Genomic DNA, 12,241 nt, shown 5'->3' with positions numbered 1-12,241 from the left:
TTGATTTTAAAACTTCCCATTTTAAACTTGGTACTTTTTGTTTTGACATCAATCCACTCCACACCTCCCATTTCTTGTTTTATAATAAGTCTGTACGTTATGACAGGACTCAAGTCTTAAATATTACATTCTTCTCTAACTCACTCTTGGTAAGTCCACTGTGGGGTCTCCAGTGACATCTGCAGAGCCTGAGGGGGCTGCACCAACTGAGGTATGTTTAAGATCTTCCCCTTTGTCCACTCACGCCCTCCCGTTACTGTTCCTAGACTCGGTTCTGTGAGTGTTACATTGAAGTCCAACTTATTTCAGTAGCCGGGCCCAAACCCTACCATCACCATTGTCAAAGTGTCATGAGGTTGAGAGATTGTCCGTGTGGAGACTTTGTGAATAACGGATTGTATTGAGTGCATCAAAGTCATCTTGGGTGGAAATATGTGTGCGTCTGTGTCGGAATGTGATTGAAGAATTAGGGTGCCATTTTTAATGATCTACTATATGTTTCTGTTGAGATGTCATGCATGCACATACATTCATAAAGCATTTTGTATTCTACTATTCTTGTGTATTCCAAAATATGATTACCGTAATTTCCGGACTATTAAGCGCACCTGAATATAAGCCGCACCCACTGAATTAAAAAAAAATATATATTTTGAACATAAATAAGCTGCACATGTCTATAAGCCGCAGGTGCCTACCAGTACATTGAAACAAATGAACTTTACACAGGCTTTAACGAAGCACGGCTTGTAACAAAAATAAATAGGCTTTAACGAGTCACGGCTTGTAACAAAAATAAATAGGCTTTAACGAAACACGGCTTGTAACAAAAAATTAGCAGTAAGCTTTAGTTGTCTTTTTGCACTGAGTCAATTCCTCACGCTGCTGTTTCCAACGTCTTATCATCGACTCATTAAGACCAAGCTCCCGTGCAGCAGCTCTATTTCCTTTTCCAACAGCCAGATCAATCGCCTTCAACTTGAAAGCTGCATCATATGCATTTCTCCGTGTTTTTGCCATGATGAGGGTGACAAAATGACTACCGTAATCAGAATGATGGGAAGTTTGAGAGCGCTCGATTTAATCTAAAAAGTAAACAAAAAAGTTGTTTGACCTTAACCCGTTCGGCAATTTCATTGGTCTAATGAAAGCTTCATGCCGCCAAAAAACTGAGCACGTCACAGAATGTGTTTTTTTGGAGAGAAAAAAATTGAAAGCAGGTAAAATCCATATATTAGCCGTGTCATTGTTTAAGCCGCGAGGTTCAAAGCTGGGAAAAAAGTTGCGGCTTATAGTCCGGAAATTACGGTAGTGCTTATGTTCTGTTCCTATGAGGCTGGTATGTGTTGTTTTATACATTGTGACAGACTTGTTATATTTGAGTGTATATTGTAGTGAACTGTTCAATCCTAGTCAAGGTCTGAACCTGGGTAAAGCACTAGCCACATCACAAAGAGATACACTACATGACCAAAAGTATGTGGACACCTGCTCGTCTAACATCTCGTTCCAAAATCATGGACATTGAAATGGAGTTGATCTCCCCTTTGCTGCTATAACAGCCTCCACTCTTCTGGGAAGGCTTTCTGTATGGACCTCGCTTTGTACACGGGGGAATTGTCATGCTGAAATAGGAAAGGGCCTTCCCCAAACTGTTGCCACAAAGTTGGAAGCACAGAATCATCTAGAATGTCATTGAATGCTGTAGCGTTAAGATTTCCCTTCACTGGAACCAAGGGGCCTAGCCCGAACCATGAAAAACAGCCCCAGACCATTATTTCTCCTCCACCAAACTTTACAGTTGACACTAAGCAATGGGTCAGGTAGAGTTCTCCTGGCATCCACCAAACCCAGATTTATCCCTCGGACTGCCAGATACTGAAGCATGATTAATCACTCCAGAGATTAGTCCTGCCGACCCTTGGCATTGTATATGGTGATCTTAGGCTTGTGTGCGGCTGCTCGGCCACAGAAACCCATTTCATTAAGCTCCCGACGAACAGTTCTTGTGCTGACGTTGCTTCCAGAGGCAGTTTGGAACTCGGTAGTGAGTGATACAGCCGAGGAAAGACGATTTTGACAAGCTACGCGGTTCAGCACTCTGCAGTCCCATTCTGTGAGCTTGTGTGGCCTACCACTTTGTGGCTGAGCCGTTGTTGCTCCTAGACGTTTCCTCTTCACAATAACAGCACTTACAGTTGACCGGGGCATCTCTAGTACGGCAGAAATTTGACAAACTGACTTGTTGAATAGATGGCATTCTATGACGGTGCCACGTTCAAAGTCATTGAGATCTTCAGTAAGGCCATTCTACTGCCAATGTTTGTCTATGGAGATTGCAACGGGTGTGGCTGGCAGCCGACTCCACTAATTTGAAGGGGTGTCCACATACGTTTGTATATATTGGGTATGTGCCTTGGGGAGTTGCTAATTTACGAAGGGTAATTACAATTGCTGTGTGTATATGGCTCTTATTGTCATGCTTGACATGGGAGTGGAGGAAATGTCTGTATATCCATTTACTTTCTTCCATGTGCCAACCATGTATCAAAACGACTTAAAAAAAGATGAGTAGCCCTTATTTTCATTCATTTGATTTTAGATTTTCATTGATTTTTTAAATAATTTCCTTGAACAGGAGTATATCCCACTATCCCACTGCCTTCCCTGTGGCTCAGTTGGTAGAGCATGGTGTTTGCAACGCCAGCATGGTGTGTGCAACGCCAGGGTTGTGGGTTCGATTCCCCCCAAAAAAAGAAATACATGAAGTGAAATGTATGCATTCACTACTGTATGTCGCTCTGGATAAGAGTGTCTGCTAAATGAGTAAAATGTAAAATGAATATAATAATAATATAATAACCACAGAATATGTGCAGAATCTTGATACACCAAGATAGCCTGTACCTTGAAAAAATGGACCAAACATTTCCTTGCCAACACAGCAATGACTGGATGCAACGATTCCTCAAAGCCTGCATCTCCGTACTTTACGTTCTGCACTTGCATGAATGCTATACTAACAATATCAATGAAAAGGAGAACTGCTGTTATGTATGTAATTGATGCAGATTAAGCTCAATATATCAAATGCAAACTCAATGCTAAAGGCTGTACTGAAAAAGCTTAGGTAGCTAGGTGCATTAAAACCTCTTTCTGCGCTTAGATCCTCCCAGTTGAAGAGGCTGAAAAAGCATCCCCCAGCGAAGCAGCTCCCCCGGTAACTATAACTTATGCCAAATTTGGCAAAAAGGAAGCTAAAATCATATTTGGCCGAGTGTCTTGTGTGAGTTTGAACCTCAAGTCATATTTTACAATGTTTTGTAGAATCTTAAACATTAAATTGTATTTTTGTGAAGCATCTATGTAGTGCTTATGAAGCCTATATAAAGGTTTTATGAAGCCTTCATAAGATGCACTTTAAATAAAGCAGGACCCAGGTCCCTATAGCAAAGGAACCAATGCCTTGTGAAATTGAAATGTATCATTAGCCATTAGAAGTCTCAACCTTTTGAATCTTGAAATTCCACAATGTTAAATACTCTCATATACTGTACATATATGAGTTGAAATATCAAAATGCTATATTGATTTAGAAGTATAGCAAATAGGTCACAGGCGGTTGGTGGCAGCTTAATTGGGGAGGACAGGGTCATAGTAATGGCAGGAACAGAATAAATGGAATGGTATCGAACACGTCAAACATGTTTTCCATGTTTGATACCATTCCAACCATTTATTATGAGCTATCCACCTGTGACATAGGTGTACACAAAATTAAATGAAACATACCAAATAACTTGAAATAACCAAACTAAATCTGGAGAGTCGAGAGGCCATCCTCGAGGCTTGAAAATATTTTTTTCCCCAGATGTTATTGTGAATCAACTCTCTTTTGTACATAGGAATCTGTTCCGACCCCGGAGGAAATTAAGGAGTCCCCTGTGGAGGAGACTCCGGTAATTATTATCCCAAGATTCCCAACCCCCAACCCCCATTCCCAAAACCCTAATATCCATGATCCCACATATGCCTTATTCAACACAGCTCAGTAACTGGGACCTATTGGGACCTGTCCGAAAGTCCATTGATTCACTTAAGCCTGAAATAAGCTCCAGAAAATAGTAGTGATTGTTGTGGTTATACTTTACTTTCATATTACAAGGTATATGTTCTAAGAACATAGTACAAGGGCATGAGGCATTGAAATGTAAAGGCCCACCTCAGAGGAAGTTGCTGCACTTATTTAGAGTAATTCCTGTCCTAGATCAGAAATTATTGTTTAGGTTCCACCTCGAAAACTGACGCAGGCTATTAGTACATATTCAGAAATTGGGGGTGGGAACGTTGTGGTGATTTTCACATGTAGCAGAGAAATAACAACAAATAAGTCACTGACTGACAGTTGGCAGTTTAACTAGCTAGCATGCTAACCTTAGCCAGCTAATGAAAGTTATTGTGAGCACCATTTTCAGTTAGCACAGGTGAAAATAATGATTTCATAATATGAATACCAACCTACCGGTCAAGAGATCTCAGCTAAACTGTGCCTATACGAGCTGTTGAAATGTTGAGGGTTGACGTTTGTCTGACTCTTGCCATTTGATAATTCCAGTGAAACCAAGTCAGATTCTAAACGTCATTAATATTTGGACTGCACACAGACAGTGGTGTAAAGTACTTAAGTAAAAATACTTTAAAGTACTACTTAAGTCATTTTTTGGGGTATCTTTACTATTTATATTTTTGACTACTTTTACTTTTACTTCACTACATTCCTAAAGAAAATATTGTACTTTTTACATTTTCCCTGACAAGCCAAAGTACTCATTACATTTTGAATGCTTAACAGGACAGGGAAATGGTGAAATTGACGCACTTATGAAGAGAACATGTGGTCATCCCTACTGCCTATGGTCTGGCGAACTCACTAAACACAAATGCTTTATTTGTAAATAATGTCTGAGTGTTGGAGTGTGCCCCTGGCTATCCGTAAATTTTAAAAGCAAGAAAATGGTGCCGTCTGCTTTGCTTAATATAAGGAATTTGAAATGATTTATACTTTTACTTATACTTTTGAAGTATATTTTAGCAATTACATTTACTTTTGATACTTAAGTATATTTAAAACCAAATACTTTTAGACTTTTACTCAAGTACTATTTTACTGGGTGACTTTCACTTTTACTTGAGTAACTTTTTATTAAAGTATCTATACTTTTACTCAAGTATGACAATTCGGTACTTTTTCCACCACTGCACACGGACATGATCAAATAGCTATATTATTTGTTCTCTCTGTTATCATTTCAGCAAGCTAGCTAGCTATATATCAATGCATTATCTAAATTGTACAACTATGTATCAATGCATTATCTAAATTGCGGCCACAAATCAGCCATAGAAATTAAAAGAATATAAGCTCCGGTAATATGGAAAGCCTAACTATTGAACGGTTTGGAGATTGCTTTTTAGGATTCATAATATGTTATGTGCAAATGTACAAACCCTGCACACCCACTAAGCAAAACAAATTAGCCTAAAACGTTAATGGTCAAAACCATTCATCTTGGGTCGACGGGGGACCGGGGATCTAAAATGCAATCACATCACACAATTTTACCATTTATACTGAACAAAAATATAAACTCAACATGCAACAATTTCAAAGATTTTACTGAGTTTCAGTTCATATAAAGAAATCAGTCAATTGAAATGGTCCGTATCTCTGTGCATTCAAATTGCCATCGATAAAATGTCATTGTGTTCGTTGTCTGTAGCTTATGCCTGCCCATACCATAACCCCACCGCCACCATAGGGTACTCTGTTCACAACGTTGACGTCAGCAAACAACTCGCTCACACAACGCCATACACGTGGCCTGAGGTTGTGAGGCCGGTTGGACTTCTCTAAAACGACTTTGGATGCAGCTTATGGTAAATTCTCTGGCAAAAGCTCTGGTGGACATTCTTGCAGTCAGCATGTCAATTGCAAACATCTGTGGCATTGTGTTGTGTGACAAAACTGCACATTTTAGTGGCCTTTTATTGTCCCCAGCACAAGGTGCACCTGTGTAATGATTAGGCCGTTTAATCAGCTTGATATGCCACACCTCTCATTTTTGCTTAACATTTTAGAGAAATAAGCTTTTTGTGCTTTTGGAACATTTCCAGGATCTTTTATTTCAGCTCATAAAACAAGACACCAACACTTTACATGTTGTGTTATAGTATTTTTGTTCAGTGTAAAAAAGTATATATTTTGTTTATGCAGACTAGCTCAAATATAAGTGAAACTTGACAAATGTGTATTTGTATTTATTAAGGATCCCCATTAGCTGGTGCAAAGGCAGCAGCTACTCTTCCTGCGGTCCAAACATATTAAGGCACTTACATTACACATAAAACAAAAGATTAAACAGTACATCATATAACATTATTACATCACTCCATATCTACAATAAAACATTTACAATACCACCATACAACAATATTACAATGTACATGTGTGTAGAGTGCGTGTGATAGCATGCGTGCGTCTGTATCTGTGTGTCTCTTCACAGTCCCTGCTGCTCCATAAGATGTATTTTTATCAGTTTTTTTAAATCTGATTCTACTGCTTGCATCAGTTACCTGATGTGGAATAGAGTTTTGTGTAGTCATGGCTCTTTGTAGTACTGTGCGCCTCCAATGGTCTGTTTTGGACTTTGGGGTTGTGAAGAGACCTCTGGTGGCATGTCTTGTGGGGTATGCATGGTTGTCCAAGCTGTGTGCTAGTAGTTTAAACCAGACAGCTCGGTGCATTCAGCTTGTCAACACCTCTTACAAAACAAGTAGGGATGAAGTCAATCTCTCCTCCACTTTGAGCCGTGAGAGATTGACATGCATATCATTAATGATAGCTCCCCGTATTCATTTAGGGGCCAGCTGTGGTGCCCTGTTCTCTAAGCCAACTGCAATTTTGCTAAGTCCCTCTTTGTAGCACCTGACCACACGACTGAACAGTGGTCCATGTGCGACAAAACTAGGCCTGTAGGTCTGAAACTATCTGTAGCTCTTTGTTAAGTGTTGCAGTCATTTCAGTCGCTGTAGTAGGTGACGTGTTATAGTGTTGAATCATCCGCATACATAGACACACTGGCTTTACTCAGCCAGTGGCATGTTGTTAGTAAAGATTGAAAAAAGTAAGGAGCCTAGACAGCTGCCCTGAGGAATTCCTGATTCTACCTGGGTTATGTTGGAGAGGCTTCCATTAAAGAACACCCTCTGTGTTATGTTAGACAGGTAACTCTATCCACATTATAGCAGGGGGTGTAAGCCATAACACATACGTTTTTCCAGCAGCAGAATATGATCGATAATGTCAAAAGCCGCACTGAAGTCTAACAAAACAGCCCCCACAATATTTCTATCATCAATTTCTCCCAGCCAATCATCAGTCATTTGTGTAAGGGCTGTGCTCGTTAAATCTCCTTCCCTACAAGCGTGCTGATTTTTTGGGGTCTATTTATTTACTGTAAAATAGCATTGTATATGGTCAAACACCATTTTTTCAAAAGATTTACTAAGGGTTGGTAACAGGCTGATTGGTCGGCTATTTGAATCAGTAAAGGGGGCTTTGCTATTCTTAGGTAGCGGAATTACCTTTGCTTCCCCCCAGGCCTGAGGGCACACACTCTCTAGTAGGCCTAAATTGAAGATATGGCAAACAGGAGTGGCAATGGATTATGATAATTTGCCAGAAAAAAGGAGATGCCCCATGGCAAGGTGGCCATAAACCTAGTCTATTTCAACATTTTCTCTTCTTAAAATCATATTTTAAACCTAACCTTAACCACACAGCTAACCTTAACCACACTGCTAAACTTAGCCTAACCTTAAATTAAGACCAAAAAGCTATTTTGTTCTCATGAATTTGCACGGTATAGCCAATTTTGACTTTGTAGCTTCTTTATCTAGTAGAAACCCAAGTGTTGGCTACAGAGCAGGTGTTTCAGATTTTTTTTTTAAATGCCATACTGGTACTGTAGGTGGTAAGTAACATTTAAAGAAAACCCAGCCCTGAAAGGAAACGCAGGCTGAAAAATGTTATTCATAGGAAAAGGCACGTAAATCTCATGGAAACATGTGAAGTCACACATTCGGATTAGGCACTTCAAGCCCAAATATATCATGCATTGACTAAAATGATGATTTATTGACTTAAATCGATGTGCAACATCCTGGGTAAACTCTGGCCATCGTCTTTCAGCTCGAAAAAGTGGATTTCTACTGGTGTGGGTGTTTTAACTATTCAGAAATTAAACAAAAGGGCTATTGCAGGGAATGAATGTTGCTCAAAATATATTTTAAAAAAAAGTCAAATGAACAAGGCGACAGTTAATCCACCAAAATGTGAATACCACAGCCATGATTGCATCGCAATAAATGTTTCTACTGCTAACTAAAATGTATATACATTTGCCATAGGCAGATGTCAGTCAAAATGTTTTAAATTGAAACTGCTTCTCAATTGTTCACTTTGCTTTTTTTATTGCCCCCCCCCCATTCCACGGTAGACGTTACGTAATTGCTTCCCATTTAGTATTGTGAACTGTCATTAATTTTGCTGAACCACAAACAACTGCAACAATTACAACTCAGATTTCTTGTGATTGCTGCCTTAACACCGCCATGACAAAATCTTTGAAAGTTATTAGTCGTTTTCTTATGTAGGTTGCAACTTTACTGAGCGTTCAGATGGATAACTATTTGGTGAAGAACAGACATTGTACTTTGTAATGGAGAACAGGGACTTGTCTTAACTCTTGTTTGATCCGTAGCCTTATGGTGGTTGGTCTGCATCAATAACATCTCTTTGTCTGGACTGTAGGCACCTGTGGATGCTAAAGGTTCTCCTCAGGAAGACACTCTGGTAACAAACTGACTACTGAAAGTTGCATCCCCGTTATCCTCATCGTGGTGATGTATCTGACACCAGAGCTATCACCTAGCATTATTGCTAACACTTTATTTGAATCTGCCTACATAATGTGATCATAATGATGACTTACTGTGCCATACTGCAGAAATGACAAAGCGAACGTCGCAAAAAGTTGCGGCATCTGATTTCCGCTACCTGATCTGTGAGATGTACTGTTATTTAAGTTTGTTGCGCAACAAAAGTACCTGTTATATAATTTGGGTTTAGGTAAAGTGTTACTGAATGATGGAAATGTTGCCTTGTAGCAGCAGCATGGTATCCGGATTGCTGCGCAATGCTCAACATTATGAATATATCATCTACAAGCTTGGTATCAGACTTGTCCGCAAAACGGATCTCCTTTATATGATTCACACATCGAAAACAAGCATTTTGCTGTTAATATTTTCTATCAAAAGCCTACTTTCCACATCGCTTTACTTGAAACAAACAGTAGCAAGTAGGTTTACGAGTTACACCAGTAGCACTATCAAAGACCTAGCCCACTGGGCACACACTGCTTGGATCAACGTTGTTTCCATGTCATTTCAATGAAATTACATTGAACCAACATGGAATAGACGTTGAAATGACATCTGTGCCCAGTGGGAAGTGATGATTTGGGCAGATAGTAGATTACGATGTTTGAAATAGATATATTTTCTATGGTGTGTTATAAACCTTGTTGTGTAATTTTTCCAGATCCTGTTTGTTCATACATACATTGTTATCATCACTTATAACTTTAACCCTTAAATTCAAAGCGCAGTTCTGATACAATTATGTTTTCGGTGTCGTTATAGACGAGTTAGCTGGCAACGCCGCGGAAATGATGCGTACGCTTCAATGGGGCAGAAGTCTGTATGTTGTGATTCTGGATGGCCAGATAACAACAATGACAAGAAGCTGCCATGTGGGGAATCGTAGGAGGCTCTTTTCAGCTAGTTTTATCTTGTTCTTGATACTATGTCTTGTTTTGAGGTGTCTGGACTGATGTCACGTCTATGCTAATATGGATAAAAGTCATTAGCTAGCTAACCAACAATTAACATTGGAGATGAAATATAGTTTACGAGTTGTCAACAACCTAAGCCAACTCCGTCTGTTTTGCCCTATAGTTGCGTACGTGACGGTTTTGTTGCTAAACAACCAACCTGTCTATGCTCTATACATTTTATGTTCATATATTGTTTTGTATTGAATAGTGCTGTTTTGCCGTATATATTTTGTATTTATATATTGTGTTGTTTTCTGGTGGTTACACTACCTTTGGCAGTGCTGCTAGTAGGGGAGACCAGGGGCAATTGTAACATTAGCCAATTGTAACACATTTAATTTTTTCAAACAGAAACAAGCTAGTGTGATGAAACTCACCCAGTATATGCCAATTTAAGTTCTCCCTGCTCGAAATTGTTCAGTCAAATATCTCACTATTTGCTTGTTTTAACATTTACCCATAGGTTTTTAGGGGGAAGTAGTTTTTTCCACTACCTGTATATTTTTTTCTACTGTCCTGAGCATTAATGTCCAAGAATTCAAACTACAATAATTTTCATCACTATATGTTGGCTTAACACTGACAAGTGTCACTATTAGTGTCTCTTGCAAGGCACATAATGTTTTTTCATGGCTGCTAGGGTTGGGGTGCAATTGTAATGCAAGCAGCCAAATGTTGAAAGTGATTTTAACTTTAAGATGGTATTAATTATACAAATACTAACTTAAAAAAGCCTTGAGGTCCTGTAGAGTGCCAAAGAATGTAAAACAGATATGATCTTTGCAACATCAGACTATTCAAGATGTTTTGAGCGGAACCAAATGGGGTTGTTACGGTAAATATTGGTTACGTACATAAAAATACTTATATTTATTGAAAAATCATTATATACTGTATGTCTATGATATAATAATTCATAAACTCAAATGTTTTTTTAAGTTAAGTGAGTTTATTTGATAAAAATGTTTTAGGTGTTACATTTGACCCCAGCTACTGTTACAATTCCTCTGGCAAGGGGAAAATGTAACGTCCAGATTTTTTGGATTAAAATCAATATTGTGATCTGACGGTCTTATGCACAGACCTATAAATGGTATGAATGATTAGGAGACAGATGTACATAACTTGCCTAGTTTCAAGTAGAGAAAATACCCCAAAAATCTCCCAAACTTCTCAGATTATGAACTGTAAAATAATGTTGTCACCTTATTGCACCGGTGTTTATTTTTGGTATTTTTTTATTTGAATTTTTTTTATTGTTTGTGGTGATCGCTTCCATACTGTATTTTTCAAATGCTATACGCACATGCAGATCGATGACAATCTAATTCCATTTGAGTGGGAATCTATTCCCACCTTTATAAATGCCTCTTTTCTGAATACCATAGAAAGGAATTATCCCCCATATTTTCAATGCTATAAGAATAAGAGAAAACTCATTTGTCCTCATGCGCTGAGATGCTCTGACTCGTTGAATAAATCAAATCAAATAATTGTATTTGTCACATGCGCTGATTACAACAGGTGTAGGTAGACCTTACAGTGAAATGCTTACTTACAAGCCCTTAACCAACAATGCAATGTTAAGTAAAAAATAGATAAGTATAAAAAATTATAAGAATTACAAATAATTAAAGAGCAGTCGTAAAATAACAGTAGCGAGGCTATATACAGGGGGGCCGGTACAGAGTCAATGTGCTGGGGACACCGGTTAGTCAAGGTAATTGAGGAAATATGTACATGTAGGTATAGTTAAAGTGACTATGCATAGATAATAAACAGACAGAAGCAGCAAGGGGGGGGCACAATGCAAATAGTCTGGGTAATTTTTTTATTACCGTAATTTCCGGACTATTAAGCGCACCTGAATATAAGCCACACCCACTGAATTTTTTAAAAAGTATTATTTTGAACATAAATAAGCCGCACATGTCTATAAGCCGCAGGTGCCTACCGGTACATTGAAACAAATGAACTTTACACAGGCTTTAACGAAACACGGCTTGTAACAAAAATAAATAGGCTTTAACAAAGCACGGCTTGTAACAAAAATGAATAGGCTTTAACGAAACACAGCTTGTAACAAAAATAAATAGGCTTTAACGAAACACGGCTTGTAACAAAAAAAAAATAAATTGCAGTAAACAGTAGCCTACCAAGAAAGTCATTGGTCACAATCTTCCTTCTCCTGTGCACTGAAACCACTGAAGTCATCTCCTTCGGTGTCGGAGTTGAATAGCCTCAGAATTGCTTCATCCGATATTGGATCATTTTCATTGTCG

General features: G+C 38.6%; 1 protein-coding gene across 5 annotated transcripts in view; it reads left to right on the top strand.

Moving 5' to 3' along the window:
• amph (amphiphysin) overlaps positions 1-12,241 on the top strand; it is a 120,218-nt gene that overhangs the window by 99,870 nt on the left and 8,107 nt on the right. For 3 of the 5 annotated variants that reach the window (XM_029703968.1, XM_029703966.1, XM_029703964.1), the window contains 3 exons: positions 155-211; positions 3,167-3,220; positions 3,906-3,959. The exons of 1 other annotated variant lie outside the window; for it this stretch is intronic. In XM_029703968.1, the coding sequence (XP_029559828.1) occupies positions 155-211; positions 3,167-3,220; positions 3,906-3,959 (165 nt within the window). The remainder of the gene's footprint in view (positions 1-154; positions 212-3,166; positions 3,221-3,905; positions 3,960-12,241) is intronic. One more of the 5 variants, XM_029703965.1, reaches the window with a different exon arrangement.

The sequence above is a fragment of the Salmo trutta genome, chromosome 21, assembly GCF_901001165.1.
Source record: "Salmo trutta chromosome 21, fSalTru1.1, whole genome shotgun sequence".
Taxonomy (NCBI): domain Eukaryota; kingdom Metazoa; phylum Chordata; class Actinopteri; order Salmoniformes; family Salmonidae; genus Salmo; species Salmo trutta.
This window is presented reverse-complemented; position numbering and strand designations above follow the sequence as displayed.